The sequence below is a fragment of the Stegodyphus dumicola genome, chromosome X1 (genome assembly GCF_044657685.1).
Source record: "Stegodyphus dumicola isolate Sdum_Otavi_A_Nest chromosome X1, ASM4465768v1".
NCBI lineage: Eukaryota > Metazoa > Arthropoda > Arachnida > Araneae > Eresidae > Stegodyphus > Stegodyphus dumicola.
Window position 1 is genome coordinate 28,140,671 of NC_140780.1, and position 24,873 is coordinate 28,165,543.

At 31.8% G+C, this 24,873-nt stretch overlaps 1 protein-coding gene across 2 annotated transcripts in view; it reads right to left on the reverse strand.

Annotated features, from left to right (window-relative positions):
- Positions 1–23,385, reverse strand: part of LOC118198574 (Kv channel-interacting protein 4-like) — a 247,878-nt gene extending 224,493 nt beyond the window's left edge. The window contains exon 1 of one of the 2 annotated variants that reach the window (XM_085808395.1): positions 23,127–23,385. In XM_085808395.1, the coding sequence (XP_085664521.1) occupies positions 23,127–23,220 (94 nt within the window). In that variant the 5' untranslated portion in view covers positions 23,221–23,385. The remainder of the gene's footprint in view (positions 1–23,126) is intronic. The other variant, XM_085808393.1, reaches the window with a different exon arrangement.
- Between the last annotated feature and the right edge of the window lie 1,488 nt (positions 23,386–24,873).

The following is a 24,873-nucleotide window of genomic DNA, read 5'->3' on the forward strand; positions in this document are numbered from 1 at the left end:
TGCAAGTCGTTTCTTAAATGAAAGTTTAATTTCTAAAGTGAAATCTAGTTATGGCTGAAACTGAAACAGAAAATATAGAAAGTTCTTACCGGGGAATAATTAATATAATTATATTCCAATTGGGGAATATAATTATATTCCAATTGGGGAATTCTTCTTATGATTACACACACCATGTCCACAAAATTTATTACCCGGTCCTTATTTTCAAAGTATTTGTAGATTAATGAATTATTATGCTATAACCAGATCAAGATTCCTTAGTAATAAAATTCGTGAGAATATTAATAGCTTATTTTTAGACTTTAATTTTTAAAATTACTTATGTGAAAAATGTCCGCACATATGAAAATCCCAATAGGTCCCCCTTTAAACACTTAGTGGTTCGGGTAAAACGAAATCCTACAAAACATTACAAATATTGTTTTTCGGTGATTGATATTTCATACACCATCCCGTATTTTATTAGTCTTTAATAGCCTTTTTTAACTGGAAGTTTTATTACAGAGCAAATAAAGGCATGAAATATGCTGCTTGAAATTATTCACGTTATTAAAATGAAATCATATGGAAAGAGAATATAGCGAAAATGGCGTTGATCTGTTGTAACATGATAGAAATAATGTGCATGGTAATTTCTATCAGTTTTTGTCCAATAATGCTTTAAAACAAGCTTTGTGAAATATTTATAATGCACGGTTTGTTTCGATACTTTCTTCTCTTGAATACTGGATGCCACTTTCTCCCCCAAAAATATTGTAAGTTATTAAACAAGTGTTACGGATGTCATTATTATCGTGTAAGGTTAATACCAAGTTTTTAACAGCTATCGTTTTAATGGAGTAAATTTATTATTTGTAAGCTGAAATTAGAATCTACTTTCCTGTCGCTTCTAATTTCAGCTTACAAATTTCCTGCCAGATTGTGCTTTTAGAATCGCGGTTAAATGCAAATGAAGGAAGATCAGTACTTAAGTCAAAGTTCCACAGACTTTTAGAGAGCCAGAGATTCTGACTAGCGCGCGTTTGCCTTGTGGATACACTCTCTCTAAGCTATTACTACGCTCGGCCGTATTTCAGGCCCTTGATAGCTTCGCCGTTTAGTTAGCCTTTAGGGGGCCAACTCCTGTAGAATTTTGATAGCTTCGGCTATATCGTTTTAGTTAAGCATTAGTTAAGTTTTATTTCTTAGTATTCTTGAGTAAACTTTAGAGGGTTGAACCTTGATGATGATGATGTCGTGTCTATGACAAAGTGCAATTATATAGCTTCGAAGCTGTCAAAGACAGCTTTTGCAACCTCGGCAGCTCTATCAGTATAACGTAGGTCCACTGGGTCTTCAATACCGATGTTAAACAGTGTGCCCTGAATTGCTGGGCAGCTGAGAATGTGATGGCGAGACAGTGGGATGTCATCTGGGTAATGAGGGCAAATGTTGGTGTAACTACGCTGTCCGTCTGCAGAAATCCTCATCCATTTTAAGTGATTTGTCCTAAGTCTGGTTATGATAATCGATATGGCTCTGTCATAGTTCAATTCCGGGATGGAGTTTCCTTTAACTTGACCAATTCGTCTTTGGCTGGCAACTGCATTGGCATCAACGAGGGTTAGGTAGTTAAATGGCTGAGGAGAATCACGGGATGCCTTTGCAAGCTCATAGGCCTTCTCATTACCAAAAATATTTACATGAGCCGGTATCCATTGTAAGATGCAGGATCTTTGGGCAGCAATGATTTTGTTTGTGAGCTCAATGATCTGATGACTGAATTTACATTTGCCCTTCAGGATCGCTTGCAATGCTGATCTGCAGCAGTCAGAGAAGATGATGATACCCTTGGAACTCTGGTGTTCTTTAGAGAGATAAATCTCCAGAGCACTTTTGATGCCGACGAGCTCGCATGTATAGTTGGAGGCGATTTTCCCAACAGGAATACTGTGGCATTTCTGCACTCCGTCTGGTCCGATGAAAAAGACTCCCGCTCCTCCTCTGTTCAGAGGGTTGTACCTTATAATCGTTATATGGTCTCAGTATGGTTGTTTGTGATGGCCGTTATGCTATTATAGGTCATTATTCTATGCTATTATAGGTCATTATTCTATGTTATTCTGCAAGAGGAAATCAGAATTCAGAAAAGAAAGTTATGATGAAAGCATGACATGGAAATAGAGCCAAAAAATAGGTAATCTGACTTTGGCACTTCATGTTAAAGCATATCAAATACTCATGACAGAGATGAGGAAGCAAAGTCAATAGCTGATGGCTGGATACTAAATATATACTTAAATCCTTTACCATCATTTGAATCCAATATAATTTTCTTTTGCTTAAGAAGATTTTACACTATTTTAACTCATAAAATAAAACTACTAAAGATTTAAATTTAGAAAATTTTATTTCCACTTTTGTCATTAATAAACTAAATTTTGCTCAAAATTGACCCAGTGGTGATAGTCTTTGCATTATAGTCTCTGACAGAAGGTTTTAGGTAATAACAGATAATACGCATAAATGCCTAAAAGCTTATACTTCATCCAATATTAAGATGAAAAAGGAGTTTTCAAAAATTCAAATAATAAAGAATACTTGTATTCAGATTTATCCAGAAAAGATACAAAAATAATGATGTCCAAAATAATAAAAAATATATTTGCATCCACACATTTAAATTATAATGTTTTGCAGTATGAAACCAATTAAAATTTTGCCTAAGTTCAGAGATTCATACAAGAAAGTAATTACAACATGTGACTATCATGTAGGATATCCAAGTTCATTAATTGAATTTCTTAATTTCCTAGATGAAGTGGGAATAAGATTAAACACTTTATTATTGTTACTAAATTCGGCGACGAAAAACAGATTGTTTTAAGAAATCAAATGTGTTCATAAATGTGCAGTGAGAACCTATAGATACATAACATTTAGTAAACTGTTACTGGAAATCTGATTTTTCATAGACTTCACTTTACAAATTGAATTGTGAGAAAATTTGTATCTAAAGGGATTTTCATTGACACTCATCATTAATTTGAGTGTCAGAAAACTGTTGCTATTATCCGAAAAATAAAGGAATATTCTATATGTAAATTTTAACAAAGGACAATTAACTTAAAAGCGAAATCCATCACTGGCAGCTAGATTGGCGTCTGGCAGACATGAACATTTGATGAATTCGCATTTACTTATGTTGAAAATCTGTATTTCCCTTTAATTCTGCTCTATACTCGAAAGGAGAAGTAGTGAAGTTTATTTAAACTGGCAATGAAAACTCTGCGTATTGATGTGGAGGATGTGGGGGAAGACACAAGCGACCGCAAAAGCTGACTAAAAGTGTAGAAATGCAGTAACCGTCAGTGTCTATACAGTCACATCTTGATGTTGTAAAATTATCGTGGTCAACATTAACACCTTTCTGTCTGAAGCACAAGAACTATCTATATGGATCTGTTTCCCGTGATTATACGTTTAATAAATTAGTTTTCACCCTCTATCTTAACCCGTAGAAAATTCTCCTTTTGTTATGTCTAAAGTAAAGACAAGCTTTGTGTATTCTTCACTTAACCCTTCATTCTCCACGAGCATAACAAGTTTACGAGCTCAGTGCTCATGAACATCTACGTCTAAAATGTAAGTGCTTTGAACTTTGGCTAAAAGTAAAGTAACGGAAACTTTGCTTTTCGGCTTTATTGGAAATAGAAATATGAAACCAAAATGTTGAACCTTAATTTAAAAATTGACAAGTTAAACTAATCTGACTTTGGAACGTAGCTTTTTCAAATAAAACTGATTTTAACCCAGTCGGATCTTTGACGAGTGGACAACTTACCAATCCAGAAACTACCGAAAATAACCGATTAGACATTTAAAATTTAGTCCAGAAGTATAAAACAATTTTCACAGTTATTGCTCCTAGTATTAAATCTTCGAGGTAATGCACGTAACAAGTATAAAACTTCAAATGAAGCATGGAAAAAATTAAATGAAATTCAAAAGGCTCTATAACGAAAGTGAATCTTATGAAATAGTTCATTCTAAAACGATGCAAATTAATGAACTGATGTGTGATTATTTAGCTAACTTTAGTAAGTTTATCTACAATTTCAATTGAAATTGTAGATAAACTTGCTAAAATAGTTTCGGAAATACCAGAAGAGTTCCTGAATATTTTGCTACATTTTGGTTTAACGGAAGAGTTCGAAAATTTTAAATTAGTGGTAAAATCACGTGATTAATTGCCCAAGGTAGACAGTTAAATGGAAAGACATTAGAACTGTCATAAAATGGAATGTTTAAAGCACAAGAAAGTAGCTAACTGCAGGATGTTCTCGTCACTAAATGTAAAGACAACGCAAAGATAATTTCATCCAAGATCACGAAGCCTAAAGCATTTGGGTTCAATAATTGCAGCAGAAAAAGGCATAAAGCATCGGAATGTAGAAATATTAAACATGAAAAACTTAATCATGCAAATGCTAAGCGAAAACTGTTCGCTCATCATTGTTAATACAGTGCGAGAACCAAAAACACATAGCTTGTGTCTTGATTCAGGAGCTACTGCACACATTAGCAGTGGCAAAAGTAAATTTGCATAAACAGGTGAAACCTAAAGTCAGATTCAGTTAGTCAATAACAAATTTGTAAATATTAAAGACAAAGGGAAAGTTGACATTTATGCAGGTATTAATTGAAAAAGTCAAAATGTATAATACTAAATGAAGTATTATACGTAGCCAACTTGAAAATTAAAAAAACTTCATTTCAGTTAACGACGCAATATAAATGCAGTGTTATGTTATAAATAACTGTGGTTGGATCAAAACCAGACTTGAAAACATTACTTTGGTAGCATCAAAGCAAAATAAGCTATATGTCGTAAAAGCAAGATGAAGATGAAATTTCTGTAAACACCTGTACGTTCATTAGTTTTTTTTTTCTCATTTTCTAGGCTCTAGAAACTAGAACTTACTAGAATAGCTATCTATATGTGTCAGCATCCAAGCAAACAAACAAAATCAGAAATGTAGAGAGGCACAACGTTACTAAGTGCAGTTTAACGATGAACATCATTTGATGTTAGCTCTATATTATCATAAAATTACAAGCGTTATGCAATGGACGGAGATCTAATTTATTATTGCATTCGAGGGCATGAGTTATAAAATCAAATGAACCCATTTTAAAGAAGATGTATGGAAAAAGATGTCTTGGAAATATTTGGGATGGTCTTAAATGTTCACAGAGACTCAAGGCAAATAGTTAAAATATAATAAGTTCAACACAGGTAAGAGGAAGGTTCATTGAATCAGTTCAATGAACAGTTCGCAGTGTCCTAGCAAACACTGGCTTTAATTTTAAAGCCTGAAATATTATGTTTGCACTTTATTTGTGGAATATTTAAAATACATAAGCTTTGAAACGCGTACAACAGAATACATTAACTTCTTACAACAATTTTTTCATATGAATTAATCAATTTACAGTTAACTCCAAATCATAAGAAAGAGAGAAATGCCTTTGTAAAGTAGACGAGAGAGCTATTTCACATCGGTTTAGTTGTTTTACAGAAAATAATTCTGATTTTTTTAAGGGATACGTTTTGTAAAGCCTTTCTAAAAATAGCTCATTGTACGTCAAATATCACTCAGTAATTCCTTTGTATCAGATACTGTGCACAGGGTTCTAGGAAAAAACCCACAGGAAAAATGCTCACAGAATAATATAGAATAGAAATACGCTCACACAGAAAAAAGCTCACATAGAAAAATGTTCAATTAGAAATATACTTACACGGAGAAAAAGCTCAGATGGAAATAAGCCCACTGATAAATAAAATACGTAAAAATATCTTTGCATTAATCAATCAATAATTAATGGATTTGTACATCGTACACATACTTAATTTTTAAAAGAAAAATTATTTGATCATTTGAAAAAAATTATTTGACAAATGCTCCCCTTAATCCTTTTCAGAGGCAGTATATAAAAGAATGAAACCTATAGTAAAATTGTGCATGTACTATAATATTTTATACCACTGCCCCTGTACGACATTTGTATTCCTGTAACTGCCAATGTTTGTTTTTTTACTCTACCTTTGCATACTTTTGATGTGTATCTATAGAAATTAGTGTTTGAATGCAGTTATTTAACTTTCGAGCCAAAAAAGTTTTAGAAGACCTCAGTTTCCAATCGAAGAGTGGAATCATTATGAAGCAGCCTTCGAAAAATCCCCTAAAACTACAAATTGTTACGAAAGCTTTCATAAGGTACTAAATTCATTATTTAATTGTAGCCATCCTAGAATGGGTTTTTTACTTGACGGACTCAAAAAAGATTTAGCCTGCCAATGTTTATTATTAGCTATTGTAAATACATGGCGTACATGCAAATATTCAGCATGTTTATGTATTTATAACTTTTTGAAATATATATTTATGATTTATATATAATAAAAAATTTTACGTAATTTAAATAAAATAATTATTTATGCTTGCTTATTCTTCTAAATGTTTATATTATAAAATGTGTAACTCATACTTACTATTATTTTATTTTTTTAAAAGTGTAATAATTTTTCACTGTATATTCTGTTTTATTTTTCTTCCTTCTTTCTCTCCTTTTCCTAATTCAAAACGGCCCATTTGTTAATCTTATATGGCTTAATAACTGAATCTACACATAAGTTATACAGTTTTTGATAGATATATACTATGCATGTTTTGGTAATTTGAATAATTTTTCTTTGAACTATTCAAGTAGGTGTACGATGTTCAAATCGATTAATTATTGATTGATTAACCTAAGGATATTTCTACGTATTTTATTTATCAGTGGGCTTATTTTCATGTGAGCATATATCTATGTGAGACTTTTTCCGTGTGAGCATATTTCTAAGTGAGCATTTTACCATGTGAGCTTTTTTATATGTGGGCATATTTCTGTGTGGGTTTTTTTCCTGTGAACATTTATACCTGTGAGTATTATTCTGTGAGCAGTTTTTCTGTGGGCTTTTTTCCTGTGAACATTTTCCTGTGAACATTTATGCCTGTGAGTATTATACTGTGAGCAGTTTTTCTGTGGGCTTTTTTTTCTGTGAATATTTTTACCGTCATCTGTACACAGAATAAAAATATCAATTATCAGGTTTTTATCTGCTTTCTGAAAAGCATTTTTACTTACATGGAGATCATTACAGAGAATTTCGATCGCGTTGTTGACGTTGTACAACGCCTCTTCCTAAAGTATCTCAAATATATTCTGTAGAGTCAGTAGGATTTTTTAAGCATGTTTGAAATACTTGCAATGCCCCCGCCGGGACTCGAGCTGGACCTCTCGAATACGCGCCGAGTGTGCTACCGTTACACCACGAACGTATGCAGAAACGAGGGAGAAAATATATTATAATTCTATAGGATTTAGGCCTAGGGAGTTCTATGGTTACACAATAAGGTGAATATCATTTCTGTTAGTTTTAAGTTCAATAATTAATAAAGATCGTAAGATTCCAAACTTTGAATGTACTGCATAAAATGTCTGGAACGTTGAGAACTGATAAGCGAATAATAGCTTTGTTCAGAGAGATAGAAACGTAAACATACGAAAGGTTAATTACCCTTTATTATTCAAAATAAATTAAACAGGCGACTCCTTCTTAGAGTTACAATCAAGCCTCCGCTTGGGCTTGAACTCAGGAATGATAAGCAATAAAACTTAACCAACCTTAACTAAAAAGATATAGCCGGAGCTATCAAGATTCTAGGAGATTTGGCCCTTAACGTTAACTAACGGCGGAGCTATCAAGGACCTAAAGTACGGCCGATCGTAAAAATAGCTTTAGAGAGAGAATAGCCAAAAGTCTAACACGCGTTAATTAGAATCTCTGGCTCTCTAACGAAGTCAGTAAGTTAAATCTTCACAGTTAAATACTTCTTCTCCTCATTAGCATTCAACCGTGATTCTGAAAATACGTTCTGGCTGGAAGATGTAAGCTGAAATTAAGGAAAGACAAGAAAAAAAACTTTAACTCAAAATTAACTTTTAGATAAATTAAGATAAACCTTACGAGCTTACCTTAAATTTTTATAGATTTATAAGTATCTGGAAACACATGACTTCGAAAAGATAAATAAGGACACAAAATAAAGGAGGTTTAGGCTTTTTTATGTACTAGTAGAATTTTTACATGTTTAAATTTTCACTGAATACTAAATTCGTCTTTCTTTTGGTTTCACATTTGCTGCTACAAAAAGCAAAGCAAAAAAAAAAAAAAAAAAAAAAAAAAAAAAAGTAAAATACATACGCAGTAATAAACATTAGCACGAGAACATTGTCACCTATAGAGAATGATAAAATAAGACATAAAATATTTTGAAATTTAACATATCTCCCCCCCCCCGGCTAAACTCTCAAGTTTAGGATGATTACTTAGGAAGAGGACAGCATTTGGAAATTGGAGGCTGATAAAGTCTAGTCAATAGTTTTGCTTCAACAACTCGAAAGACTGTCTTCTCCAGTAAAAACCTCTGCAATGCTTTCAAGATTTCATTTCAGAGAGGAAGAGAATCTTCCTTGACATACACCAATTATTCACTTGAATATTCTTTGAACGCAAGTCCACTTTTCTTGTAATTTCAGTTGACTTAAATGTTCTTTTCGCCATCTTGAACGAAACTTATTACGAAGTTCCTGAATCAGAGGCCATCTTGACTTTAAGCAAAGCGAGTTTGTTGGAGCTCTCTCAGGAAATGACGTTATAGAAGCATCTATTAAAAATATTCTGGAGTAAGAGGTTCTAAGTCCTGAGGATCTGAAGAAAGAGAAGTCAGTGGCCTGGAATTAAGACATGCTTCAATCTATATTAATACTTAATATAACGTTCCTCAAAGGTAAGTTTCTCAAAGGTTAAGATAACTGACTTGCAAACTTTGAATAAATGTTGCTTCGCAGACTTGATTCCAGCCCACTACAGTCATAAAAATATAGAGCTAAAGGTGGGATAAAATGCCATACAAGGAATTCTCGATCTGCAAAATTTTGAATTTTAACAGAAATCAGAAACATTGGTTGTCCTTTTGTGTATCTCGAAAATTCATTGTCTTATCTGAATACAAATTTACTGACTTTCCACGTCTGGAGATAAATCACCTTAAAGCCACTAGAAAGGCATCTATTTATAAATCTGAAACAATTTCGATGTGAATTGCTTTAGTGACAAAACAAACAAAAAGAGCAATGTGCCATTTATTTAAATTTGATAAAAAAGAGTTTGTTAGAAACGTTAATTAGCCGATTTAAGAAAATTAAATTTTTAGTCCAACCAATATCGGCCAAAGTGTCAACCGTGAAATGCCTTTTTTTTTTTAAGAAAATAATACTTAAATGTCAAGAACTGGTATCTGATCGACATTTAAAAGAGACTTTTTTCTGCAGTCAACGTTTATCATCATTGCCGGTTATCAACATGATTCATTGTTATCATTTTGAGTTCTCACAAAAAAAAATTAATCTTCTTATAATAAGAGCAAAGTTTTTGGCCAACAAATAAAACATAACTTCAAAAATCAAGGACAGGTTAAAAGAAAAAAAAAAGAGATAATTAAAAAAGAAATTGTCACAGTTGCATATACTAATTTGTCATTTATATCATTTAATTATTTAGTTGTCAAAATCAATGTTAATTTTCTATTCCTTTTTTCATTGTGATGAAATAGCTAATAAATTTTAAGAGTTTACATAGACCCATTTTATTTATACACGCCTTCGATTGCTCATGCCATTTAAATTAAATAACACTACAGAGGCTGAAGAAATAAGTAACGTATACGGGAAGATAGAAAAGGCCAATTTCAAACTATCTGGGATTTACACATGCGCTTTTGCTTCATCTTATTTTCGTTCCGCCCGGGTACTGTGAATCCCTTGCACCCCTGGATAGGAGCTCACCATTGTACATACTGCTAGCTCATGCTGCTGCGGCATGATATGCATTAATTAGCCACAATGGAAATAAATTTTGAAACAACGAAAAACATCACTTGAGAAAAATCTTAGTTTTGTTTTACTGTGGTAAATTTTAAGAAAATATTGCAACTATCTCGAAATTTTAATAAATGTATCTTAATTAAATTCCTTATTTTTGCAAAAACTTTCAATTCAGTTTCGGAAATCGAGCATGTTTTCCAAAATTCCTTATAGTTTATGTTTATCTCCCGAAGCTGTAACTTATATACATAATTATAATTATAAAACTAATCAAGCTCCTCTTGGAGTGTAAAAACCTTTCTTTGAACTTTCTGAGAACTGACTCACATTTACGTTACCCATTACAAAAAGAGGAGAAAGTCATGTGCATTATCATACCATGTAGAATATAGCCAAGAATAAAGTTACTAAATTAGAAAGATTTTTATGACTAGGTTACTAATGGTATGAACAAAAAATATTACTATATTGCTCAAGTAAGCTCTTTCTTTCTCTGAACCTCGCCCCCCCCCAAAAAAAAAAGAGAGGGAGCTGAAACAAATAAATAAAATAAAAACAAAAAAATAAAAAATAAAATGATAATAAACAAATAACTTAATTAAAACAATCTCTATGACTGAATATGTTACCAGAAGTTAAAAAACTTAAATCACATGAAAAAATATTTACAATATTTATTCGAGCATGCACCCTTCCAAAAAAGTAAAATTTTTGCTAGTTTCTTTTCCTTCTTTTCTAAATCTTTTAAAACGTGATTTCAGTGCAATTCTGCTACTTGCCATAAAAACATCGGAAGCTATGAAAGAGTACAAATAAATCCCTGACTGATCATTAAATGCAAGATTTAAACATTACCAATTTTCATGTGATGTTTTAACGATTGTGTCCGTTACTGTAAGCTATAAATATTTCTGTGCACCTGCACACGATAACGGATTTCCGTGGAACTACTTGACTTCAAGAAATAATTAATAATTCTGATATTTTCTAAGGACATGTACATCATATAATATAATCGATAATTGGATTTCGTTGAGAGAAATAATAATTCTCGTTATAGCAGATTTCAAAAACATTATGTTTGAGGCAAAAAGTTTAAAAAAAACTTTTCTTTATTGTCTCAAGTGTTACTTGTGTACCTGGAATGAAGGAAAATGATAGTTTGTAATTGAATGATTTTCTAGGAAGTGTAATTACGCAGAAAAATGTTCATAATTAATACAAATATAATTAACTTTCTTGACGGTTAGAAAAAATTAATTTTTATTTAACTGTTGAAGATTTGTATTTAAAATTTAAGGGGACTCGGTACCTTTTGAATGATTTTTTTATTTAAGAACTTTCAATCAACTTTTTATGAATAATAATAAACGGTTTTACGAGACAAAATGGTTTTAAGCTGAAATTTTTTCTGCTATTAATTTTTGTTTAATTTCAATTTTTTTAAAAAGAATTTCAAAAATTAAAAATTCTTTCTTCTTACACAATTTTTAATAGTTTCGCTTCAAATTTTTTATTGTATTTATTATAGTGTTCTTAACAACTTTACGGATCGATTTCGCAATTAATGAATTAGTTTCGGAGAAAAAAATAAAAAGCACATGTTTATATAAAAACTTAAAAAAAAATATGATTTCAGTGACATTTTCACTTCCAATAATTTTTCTTTTCACTATTTTTCAAAACCCATCCTTGATTCTATTTAATATATAATTTTAAATAAGAAGTAAAATTATTAAATAATTTGGTCCATATCTGAACAAGTTTTAGGACTTTAAGTAAAAGGATATATTGAAAAATTGCAAACTGATAAAACGCAGTGTAAAGAATGTAAACTGTCTGAATGTTCATTACATCGTTTCAAATTTTTTAAAAATTATATTACTGAATTTCAATACATACATATATATATATATATATATATATATATAATAAAACTTAGTACTGCTCAATTGAATAGTATGAATATAAATTACAGTTTTTGTTTAAAACCTTATCTGGCTAGAAATATTGCAAAAAATCATAAAATGAAAGTAGAATTTTTCTTTACCTGTTTTTGTTTTTTAAACACGCTCAAAACAGTTTTAATGCATGAATTAATTATAGTATATTTTCTAAAACGTTTATAATCATTAATAATGATATTAATTTGTAGTTTTATTCATTTTTTAAAAAACAAAATTTGAAATTTGAGCAGACATAAAACATTTTATTTAAAACCACTCAGCAGCTTATGTGATTTCTTCTGTTATTTTAACCATTTGTTCTTGTATATAAATTGTATTTTAAATTAATTTATGTGCATTTTAATTAATTGAAGAGTTTAATGTTTGCTCCAGCACTATTTCAAAAATGCTACAGTCTTGACCACTTTCATTACAGCACCTCTTTCTGTTAGTGTCTAATCACATATTATTTCAATTTTAGAATAAGCATATCAAAACTGACAATACACATAAATACACATAAAGCTATTTGCTAAGCTCAGTATAAATATATAAACTTGCCAGTTGTGAAAAAAATTTTTATCAACTTTAATTTCTATTTAAATAAATCAGCATATACACATAAACAGAGATTTTGATAGTTGGAGTCATATTTAATTACACTCCTTTTCATTTACACTGATTTTTAGTAAGTTACTGAATTAAGAAGTAAAAAAAATAAACAGTGAGGGGGTGTGTGGCATTTAAAGGGGTGTCCAAATATTTAAAAACATTTTTATAGCGTTTATTATCGTCAGATCATTTCAAAATTTCTCTTCAGTGTAGTAAGGGTATTAAGATAAGTTTTCATCAAAAAATTTGAAAAATCGGTAATTTCATTGATTTTGGGGTAACGAGTCCCCTTAAATTAAAAATTCTCTTTTCATTTACAAGTGCAACAAGATATTTTCTTCTCATTAGATATTTTCTTCTCTGTTTTTAACAGCAAACAAGTTTCTTAAGCGCAGTGCAGTCCACAAGTAAAGGATCATTACCGGTATGGAAATCTCTTTATTTTTAGTACGAAACAGTCCATTATTAGAAATCAATAATTTGTATTAAACTTGCATTCAGAATTGCACTTGCGATTTTATAAAAAATCTGGCAACTGGTAGCGACAGTTCATGCATATAAAATGATGTATGTATGCACATGCTAACATTTACTATACAGAACGTTCAAAAACTAGAAAATTGTTGTTTATGATTACATAAAATTTGTGCGTGTTGGATTTTAGAATGAGAAACCAACTACGTTTATTTTTCATCTAAAATGCAATAATAGAGTTCTTAATGCTCGATTATGAAAATCAAATAAATATTTCTATATTTATAATAATAACTAATATTAAATTTATTTTTGTACATTGATGATCTTGAATGCAGAGTTAATCTTGCGGTTGTATAGATGATCTTACGGTTGAATAGAGGATCTTACGCTTATATTAATATGGATCTTACGATTGCACAGATGGATCTTACTATTATATAGAAGATCTTACGGTTTAATCTATTGAAACACACAGAAATTCTACTTCTCTGAGTTTGTCAGTAGTCGACTAAATAAGATTGGGGTTTGATTTATTTGATTACGACAAAGCACTCCATGGGTATCTGCTAAAACGAGCGAGGTAATTTCGCGAGGGGCTTTCAAAAGGAAACTCGCTCTTATCCACGTTACATACGAGGAAAACCACAAAAACACCTATACAGCCAGCCCTTTCGCCGGAAGTTAAACCCCCGACCGAAGTACCAGTGTTCGGGGATATTACCGCTTGGCCGCTGGTGGGTAAGCAAGACTGAGACCCCAAGTTGCGCGATTCCGATTCAAATCAAGGTGAGCGAGCTGGCTGCATAGGATATTAGAAATTTTCTTGCATAGTGTAAATACGAGTTGATTTCCCTTGATGTTATGTATAAAGGACATTCCCGTCTTGTACAGATACCCTTCGAGGACTTTACTTCAAGTCATATCAGTAATCCAATCTCCACCTGTTTCTATGTTTACTTAATATTTTAGCAAATCTTTCCTCGTTTTAAAAAATATGAGAGTACAATATGGATATGTTACCGTGAAAGACCGATATTGGAGAATGTCGAATTTCACCGGAGAATATCAACATTCACCAAATACGTCGGTGAAAGACCGAATATTTCACTACATTCTTGTATATTCGAACCGTCACCGGTGTATGTTGACAATCACAGATATGCTCTGGTGAAAGTCGAAAAGAGAGGTCATAAAGTGTCAAAATAGTTTAAGTTGTTGCAATAAATAAGATTTGAATCACATAATTTAGTAAGTTTTTATTACTGTTATTTTATTTTCTCATTTAGAACGTACTGTATAATTAAGTAAGTTTTTAACTTCTGTTATTTTCCTTTCTCATTTTGAATGTATTGTGTGTTTTAGGTTCTCATGTTCTTAAGTTCTTATTTCAAGTCTCAAGTGCGTTTATTCGCAACTGAATTACGGAGAAGAAAATATAATATTGTTATATGTTCAACATTCACCATTAGTACATGGTGAATGTCGACATTCACCGGTGTAAGTCAGAAATAAGAGTATTTGGAAAATATTTCGGACATACGCCAAGAGACTATGTGAATGTTGGCATTCACCGGTGAAAGTCGACATTCTCCAGATTTCGGTGTTTCACCGTAACAGATACAAACAATAATTTGAGTTAACTTTAAAAACGAATCTAATATCAAAATGTTTTGAAAAAATTAAACCTATTTAAATGCTTTATATTTTCCTCAAACATAAAAAAATATAATGTAGACACCACATGGCTACCTTGTAGAGCCTATTAAATATTCCTTTTAGAACAAAAATAAACTGATATTAAATCTTATCAGTAGTACGTTGTTAGACTAATTACGTATGTAAACTGTCATTATATATGTAGTTAGATTTCCTTATCTGTCAGAAATTACTTTTTGTTAAAATATGACATTGCCAAAACATGAATATTTTCGTCATTTAGAACACTTTTGTAGGTGGAAGTATATGATTACAATCAACGATTGAAAAAATAAAAGCCACAGGTAAGCCAGTTAACTTCTAAGCAGGATAAGAGAGTTGATGTATAATACTGCCGATTGCAATAAAAAAGGAAGGTGCACAATTATACGTTTTAGTAGTCATATACAAAATTTCAACTTTCTATGGCTAATCATTTTTGAGTTATGAGAGATAAATATGTACATAAATACGTACGTACTTACAAACGTCACGAAAAAAATCCTTTTTTGGATTAATTTTTTTTAAATCCATTTTACAATCCGATTTGTAAAAAAGATTCCTTTTTTTCTGTCCATAAGTCCATAAGTACAGACATCATGCAATAAAATTGTTCATATGGATTCGGGAGCGGTCAAAGTGGATATTTCCCTTGTAATATGATATCCGAAATTTTTCGCGATTACAATATTTCCTTTACTTCGTACAAGAAATTAAAAATATTCAGTAAAACGATTTAATACTTTGTGTTCATAGATTTACATGTTTGCATGAAGCTTTAGCCTTCTGCTTTTAATCATCAATGATGCGAGATCATGTATGATTAAGAGCAATGATACGGGAAATGGAAAGCAATGATGCGGGATTATGCATGATTAAAAGGAGATACGCGAGTAGGCATACGCAGCACGAGTGCTTCCCTCTACCTATATTTAAATATATCACAGGAGGATTTCAAGTAACAAACGGATATAACTAGCTTTCACACCAACGGACATAATTGAATGTCAATAATTCTGAGTTGCGTTTTTAAATTGTAACAGAAATTGTGACTCAACAAAAAAAGAATGAAGGTAATAAAGATTAACTTCGCAAAACACGTATCCGTTAATGTAGTAATATAGTAAAAAGTTACATAAATAATATATCAGTTTTAAATATCCCTTCGAAACTTATGAAATTCGCGTTTTGCTAACAATATAAGCGTTAAAAATCTTAAATGTTGAGCTTTGCTAGTAAATTTTACACATTTTACTTAAATGTTTTTAATTTCGAAATTGCCAAATAAAAGATCATCAGTGATCAATTATTGTGAGCCTCTATTTAAGAGTATCATACATTAGTTTTATATTTAGGAATTCACTAATAACAGTTGCTGTTTTAACACAGTTTTATCCTTTAATTCTAATCAAAACTATTGTTAAATACAAAAATAAGCATAACGAGTGTCTTTCCAATAAATGACACAATCTAGACGTCAGTTTATTAGGTTTTTAAAGATTCAAAATTGATTATATTTTAGATAGAATCCGCTTAAAGATTATTTTGTAATCTATTAAAATTCTTGCAATTCAAATGCTTTATAGCCAGGCGTTCTAAAACTTTGAACCAGATATACATTGCTAGTTAAGCTAGTAATACGTTTTTGTTAGCATGGTTTGTTATACATTGGTCAAGCTAAGAAAGCCTTGGAATTTCGAATTGAACTGTATGATTTCTGCACCAGGAAAGGGGATGTTATTATGCTTTATGTGCAATACCATGATACTTTCTCTTAGCAAGCTTTCAATTGAATTTTTCCTTCTTGTTGTATAGTATATATTAAAACCAAGTTGTGAAATTATTTTTGATGCATGCCAATGTTGCCGCCTTGTTGAGACCAGACTCTCAGCCGATCGTTTAATTAGGTGGTCAATACACTTACAAACGGAAAAAGATTCATGAATCAGAATCAACTGCGATATAGCATTTAAGTAAGATCCAAACCAGTTTTCTCTTGTCCTTTGGTAAGCTTGAAATAGTTTCCACATATCTAGAAACTCCTATAAGAAACGCAAAAACGTATATCTGCAAATGATTAGTCCACGAATAACACTTTTCTGCGGAACATTAGGATTGCGAAGAGCCTTTTCTTAAGAAATGTTGACCCAGATAATAGTGCAATCACTTCCCTTCTTAACTGCATAACGTAATTATTTCAGAATTGAAAGCAATAAATATTTTAAAATTAAAATAAAATCAGTGGTTTAGAGTTTGATTACCGCCTTTAGAAAACTATGAAGAAAATTGCAAAAAAAGAGTTCTGTTGCTTTCAAGCAGCACTTATATTTGTTTTTATTTAATAATTATTTATCAACCCAACATTTATTAAAAAAGAAATTAATTTTTTATTACGAAAATTTTGAAGATGTTAGCACCTGCCTAACTTTACAACTACATGTTGCACTGTTTGTAATAAATGGTATTACTATCGTCTTCATCCTTACATTTCTAGCTGCGCAAAATTTTTAATTTTTCTATTAAACGTATATGTTTTATATCATTTATAGAATCGTAAAAATTATTTTGTTCCCATTTTTAATCGTACAGTGTTTCAACATTTAGAGTACGGATATCCATAGTATGCTTGTATATATATATATAGTGGGACGTCATTCCATATGTACATACCGTAATAGAACTTTGTATTTACTTTATGATTCTATTTGTATTATTTACGGCATGATTCTGCGTCTGTATTTCTCTGTATTTTTAATAGAGCGACACAAATTTCAGAGCAATAAGCTTTTGAGACCTATTTTGCTCTGAACGTAAGAAGGCGACTTTTTTATTGCTATTAAATTCATCATTACCCAAATTTTTAATATTCTAAAAACATATTACGTTGGAATAACATGAGTTAGGTTAGGTTAGGTTAATTAATTACGGCAAAGCCTCGAGGGCTATCTGCCTAAGGGGAAGGATGCTTTCGTGGAGGACTTTCTAAGGGAAACTGGCTCGTATACACGTTACACATGGGGAAAACCACGAAAGCACCAAAGCAGCCAGCCTGTTCGCGGGATCCGAACCTCGAACCGAACTACCAGTGTCAGCGACTTTACCGCTCGGCCGCTGGTGGGCCGAAATAACATGGGAAAAACTGATCCTTGTTACTTCAATTAGTTTATAATAGGTAAGTTAGTTTAGAATATGTGTTACAACTGAATATTTTATGTTAGTAGAATTATACCTTGTCTTCCAACAGATATTTTTTTTTTGTATTTATTCTATTTATACAAGTCTCTTGCAATTAACGCTCATTAGTGGCCAAGTGACTGAAGTCGCGAAACACTGGTAGTTTATCCTGTATTCTATTGTCAGGAGTTCGTATTAAGAATTCTTAGACGAAACAATATTTCCTTATAGGCAAATAGCCCCAGTACGCTTCGTAATTATGAAATAATCGAGTCCAGTCCAAAAATATTGTATAGATGCAGGCTGCACTAAATGAGTTTTCAAAGCAAAGTGTAAACAATCTGAATTGATTTTCATTTATGTAACTATATGAAGCTTAGATATTAGATTCAGCCACAGATTATGAGCTTACATGCTACTTTCATGTGTGAAGTGAGTACTTAATATAAATAAATTCCCTTGAGAGTCTTCTTAACCTGCAGGTAATTTAAAACTCGTAGTTTGCGGCGAGGTATTTCTGGTGAATTTAACAATAAAGTAGTTAAAGCATGAGAGCTTATACTCTCATATGTCACAACATCTCGTAGCTTAGAATTAAGTGAAGTAAGTTGAATAATACACTATTTCATTTATTTCATTTAGAAATAAACGCTAAATTACTCGAAATGGCAGAGGGCATTAAGATGAAATTTAGTGACTTTCCGTACTTGTCGCAATGGTGCTCCAAATATTGATAACCGATACCTTTCGTTGATATATTTACTTAATTTACATTGTTTGTTACACGCATTTAAGTAAGTTTCCTCTTTGCGACCTTGATCTATTTTGGTCTAGCATGATTTATGGTGCTTTCGCATAAAAAGTTTCCCAAAGCAACAAATTAGATTTTCGGATGTCATTTATGTATGGATTTTACTAATGGAAAATTTTAGCACCAGATAGTGAAATTTAGTAGCTGAGAAACCTCACATTAAAGATGAAAATAGATATATTTTAGAGCAAACCACAATATAGATTCCAGATGCGCATTTTCACAAGCTCTACTTAAGCAGTATTTTTTTTTTGGGGGGGGGAGAAGGGGAACATCAGCTCTTGTTAGAAAATGTATTGGTTCTTTTTGTAGATTTCTAGCGTGATATATAAAAAGTACTACTGAATTCATTAAAAAAGTGTGCTTTATTTCCTAACATTAATTTGCATTTTATTGTACCTGTCAACTATTCTGTACAAGGTTTTAAGAAAATAAAGATTTCAGTTTCCTAAATAAATGGTTTGTGTCATTTTCCTATTCCTTCAGAATATTTACTGATTAATTAAAATAAATTAGACTACGATTTACTGATTGTTTGATTGGTTAATTGAAACCACATAAAAGGGCTACCTGTCTTAAGGATGCCTTTGTGGAGAAATTTATAATCTGGCACGTATTTGCTTACACATGAGAGAAATCGCGAAAACCGCCACACAATCAACCCATTCTTCAAGATTAAAACTTTGGTGAAACTACAAATGTCAATCTATCATATTCTTCGCCACAGGTGAGACTGAATATTATTTGTAGTTTTCAAAAAAGTTAACAACATAACATTTTAGTTCAGTATTTATACAACTGTCGCACAACATTAAATAATATCTTATCATCTCCACTAAAAAGTTTAAAAGAAAAGCTGTTGAATGAAGTAAAATTTATGAGACTCTGTACGTAAATCAAAATGATCTCTTTTCTGTCAGAAGTAATTTAGATCCATTTACGAATACAAATCACTAAGTTTCCAACCTGCATTTCACAAAGTATATTTAGCAAAAGAGAAACATCCTATTTACTTTTAATTTATCTAGTTTCATGAACTGAAAAATTATGCTTAGTATGTTAAGCGTCCGAGCGGTAAAGTCGCTGAACACTGGTAGTTCGGTCCGAGGTTCGAATCCCGCGAACGGGCTGGCTGCATGGGCGTTTTCGTGGTTTTCCCTATGTGTAACGTGTATACGAGCCAGTTTCCCTTAGAAAGTCCTCCACGAAGGCATTCCTTCCCTTAGGCAGATAGCCCTAGTGTGCTTTGCCATAATTAAATACACCAACACCCTTCAGGCAGATAGCCCTCGTGTGCTTTGCCATAACTGAGTAATCCAATCTAAAATTGAGTTCTAAATAAATTAAATCTAAAAATTGTCTCAGAATATTAAAATTAATCTATTAGAATCTAATTCTTAATGTTCTAATTTTCTAATTCTTCTAATCTTAGAATTTAATTCTAAAATTGAAAACTTTTAGTAGAATTGAAAATATATTAATAGATTATAGCTTTTATTACGCAGCACAAATGAACGTGGACGAGTTGTCTTAAATTATTACTTCTTCCTCCAAATAGACTACCTTTGTGTATGCTGCATTTAAGCATTTTTCCCCCTTGAACGAAACCAAAAAATAAATAAATAAAATTACAGCTTTAATTTGCTCTTCAAATCAGCGACCTTTAGCTGTTTGATGGAAAAACTTTATGTCTTTGGTTGCAGAAGCCATTTTTCTTTTAAACTAAGAATTTTACTGTCTATTTCGACTTTGCTTTTTCTTTAAATATGTAACCTGTTCGAAATTAGTATATGGTACGTGTGATAATTTATGTCTTTGGTTGCCGAAGCTATTTTTCTTTTAAACTAAGAATTTTACTGTCTATTCCGACTTTGCTTTTTCTTTATGTAACCTGTTCGAAATTAGTATATGGTACGTGTTGTATTAGAAACATTTTTCATTCAGTTATTTTTCATAATTTGCTACCGGTTAGTTTGCAACATTTAAATTCTTATACCACCCAGTCACCCAGTATAAAGAATTGATTTCAATTATAAGGTATTTCTTCCTCCTTTCAGCGTGCCTTCGTGTAACTGGAAGCAGGCCCGCCTCGTGGTCGGGAGGTCTTAAGTTCGAATCCCGGCAAGGGCATTGCGGATTTCTTCAATTTTCTGACCTCGAATAACTCTAAAAGACTGTACACAGTGACAACCAGAATTTAATGCAACACAAGTGTTGACTATATTTGGGTAGTAAGCGTTTTAAGAAAATCATATTGCATGTAAATCATCAGTTGCATCTAGGTAAACACATTGTCAACTCGAGGTTGGTGTATTAAAACTTCCATCAGCTGTAGACAGTGGTTTTAGTTGGCTTGATTTATATGATTACGGCAAAACCTCGAGAGATATATGCGTAAGGGGAGGGATGCCTTCGTGGAACACCTTCTAAACGGAACTGGGTCGTATACGCCTTAAACACGGGGAAAACCACGAAATATTTCACACTGCCAGCCCGTTTACGGGATTCGAACCTCGGACAGAACAGAGACTTTACCGCTTGGCCGCTGGTGGGCGTACAGGTTTTATTAGTTGCATTTTTAAGTATAGTTTTATTTTTTTCTGATGATATAAAGGAACATGCAAGAAAAATAGGAACTGAATATTCCTCTTAGTTAAGACAAAACAAAGCTTTTCCAGGTAAAACTGAAACTCTAAATCAAACGAAATTGCTTTTACTATGCCTTCCATAATTTACACAAAGCATAATATCACTTTTTTAAAAAAGTATTGTTTTTCCAGTGTTAAATTTCTCAAGACACAATGCAGCTCCAGAACTTAAAATAGGGTTTCTGTATTAAATGACGTTCATTTTTGTCCGATTTTACTTATGAAATACATAATTTCTAACAACTTCTTTATGTGCATTTCTTTTTCAAACATATATATGAGAGCATGAAATCAGCATTTCTAATGGACAATTAAGATTATAATTCTACATCGAAATTCAAGATTTCCAAACAGCAATTGCTTTTTTATTGAACGAACTAAACTCTTGTAATATCGATGAATACATATTACAACCCCCTCCCCCCATTTTAAGCATTTCTTTGTAGAGTCCAGGTGGGTTAAAAATCTATCTGGATATAGGGAGTAGCAGGAAACTACACAGAAGGGTTCAAACCCTTTTGTAACTCTTTAAAATTTACAATGCGTCAGCTCGACGCTAACAAACTTCGCCTCTACTTGGGCGGTAACTGAAAGACAGGTAATTGAAAATGTTGTTGAAATGTTTAGCAAGTGCTAAACTAACCTACAGGGCTCAGCGAGATCCCGAACTTCAACCCTCTTCTAAGCTAGTGGCAGTAAAGCAATGCAAATTAAGCCACTTGACCCAGAAATGAGCAAACGTACCTACGGGCAGAGACGGCAGCTTCTCCTTTTCTCCTATCAAAACTCGGCTTTTAACTACTTCCTTCAACATATAAAATTTGCATGCGTTCACGCTCGCTACAACATTTAACTATTCTCCCACTCACAATTAGGGGAATGAAGGCTTATAGAAAAGTGTAAACTTAAAATTTAAAATGTTAGTTAAAATAAATGCAAATCCCTACAATCTTAATCAAATATTGTATTTCTTCATAAAAATAGCAGAATTGTTACAAATTTTACATGGAACATTCCAAAAATTTTATATAAAAATTAAAAGGTTTTTTTTTTTTTTTTTTTTTTTTTTTTTGTATAAGTTGTTTAATGTACATAACAATTTTTAAAGTTTGGATTAGGAAAGTAGCTTTCAAAGATGCATTTTTTGATCAAATGGTCAAATAAATTTGTGAATTGTAGAAAGTTAATATAAAAATAAAATACTGCATGAGTTTTATTTGAATATAGGGTATTCTTAAAGATGAAAGTTAGTAAAACAGATTTCCGGCAAAATTATGATATGAATGAAAAATAGATCGCTAAGCTTCGGTACAAAATGTAACAATTGATTAAATCTACCCTTGATTTTATTGTAAAACTTACTTACGGAGCAAAATTTAGTCAGGTTACACAAAAACATTATGCACTAGCTAGAGAAGTCAAACTTTCAGGTATCTAAATTACTTTTATCGTTGAAACTAGCATGCAGAAGTTTTTATGATACTTGAAACAGAAGCGCTTCAAAGAGAAACGTACATATTGACCAAAAATGTATATTGTGTATTTATTTAGTTATCTCTTTGGGAAGTCATTCAGATTTTAATTAAGTGATCGCCAGTACCAAAGTTTACTGATTTACAGAACTTCTGCAAACATTTGACTTCTAAACCGGGGCAAATCATGCTGAACTGGAGAGGATGCGAAGATATTTTACATGACAAATGATAAGCTTATTCTGTAGATGTTTAATTATGAAGTGATGGAAATGGAATTCAGACAAAGGATTAAAATGAAAGTACTTACCGTCATTGTCATTACGACTTTCAGGGTGGATAGCAACTGTAAATCTCTTCACCCTTGTCATACCCCCACTTGCTTCGCCGCTGTCTTTCTCCATCGCTGATCATTCGTAATTCATGTCTGTCCGCGCTAAAACACTAAGTGACTCCAATCACGCTTTACCGGAGATTCTCCAATTTAAGAAAGGGTTTTCCTAGCTGGCGATTTCCTTATTTCGTCTCGTCCTTTGTATACAGAGATAGGGTTATGCGGTGCGTGATGAAATAGCGTGCCGGCTCTATCGGACTTGTCAGGGTCGCCAAAAAAAGGCGCCAAACAAAGTTCGATGAGCCAAGTCGATAAAGAGAGGAATAGTTCCGTTTGTTGCTTGTCAAGGTAGTAGCGTGAAAGATTTGAGGCAAACTGGCTTTACTGCGCGCTTTTATATACAACTTATTAATTACTTAATTTATTAATTGCTTAATTTGCTGCTATAGCTGCATAAATAGCACACGTGTAAAATTCTATTTTTTCTTTAACAGGACATACGGAAATGAAAAGATAACAATATATGTACCATATATGCCATATTTAAATAGCACACGTGTAAAATTCTATTTTTTCTTTAGCAGGACATACAGAAATGAAAAGATAACAATATATGTACCATATATGCCATATTTATTTACTAATTTCTTAGCATTAGATACTGCTTTCCTCTAAGCAAAAGCTGACAACGGACGAAATACGATATAAGATATCATTAATATATGCTAAAATGTAGCAATATACATAATATTTTACATTAAAGGCGTAAAGAATAGCTATAGTATCCTTGAGGCGTCCTTTACATAGAGTTCGATTTTAGTGAAATGTTACAGTCTGTTCTGTTAAGCTTGAAATATCAAAATAATATTATTATGTATAAATATAAAAATAATATTATTATGTACAAATATAAAAATAATATTATTATGTACAAATATCTAAATAATATTATTATGTATAAATATGCAAATTTTTATTATAGTTAGCAAACAAATATTCACATCAATTATCGCTCGCAGATGCATATGACAATTTCTAGAGGTACTTAATATATTATGCGTTGAATTTTGTACATTCAGCTTCTGAAATTGATACTATAATGTCTTTAAAATTTAATAAACAAAAAAGAACACTGCATTTTAAAAGATTTTAAGTCTTTGAAACTTTATTTAAAAAAGATTTAAACTTAATAATTTATTGCAATAAACCTCAAAACCAAACCTATGTTTTTTTTAGCCTATTTTTATAACAAATTCATTCTCTCTCGCAAGACGTGTTCTGTATCAAATTGACACTGTTGACGGAAAATAAAATTCGCCTTATCTCAGACCAACTTATAACAAAATCTTTAATGCTAGACAGTATTAGTTAGATATCGGGGTCAAATTTTGTAAGTACAGAGCATTTCAGAATTTTACAGCCTACAGCCCCAAATGCTAGGGCACTTTAGACTTCGGATTTTATTTTTTTGGAAATTTCTGTAGAAACGCTTGTAAGAATTATATTAATTTTATTAACAGTTAAATTTTAAGTTAAAGTTCCTTTCCTGTCAAATTCTTAAGTTCAACTTACTACTTCCGGCCAGAACGTAGTTTTGGAATCGTGCTGAATATTCAATGAAGAGGAGCGGTATTCAAACCATGAAGTTTCTTAATGAGTCAGAGAGAATCAGAGTTTCTGATTTACGCGCGTCTGCCTTTTTGGCCACTCTCTCAAAGCTGTT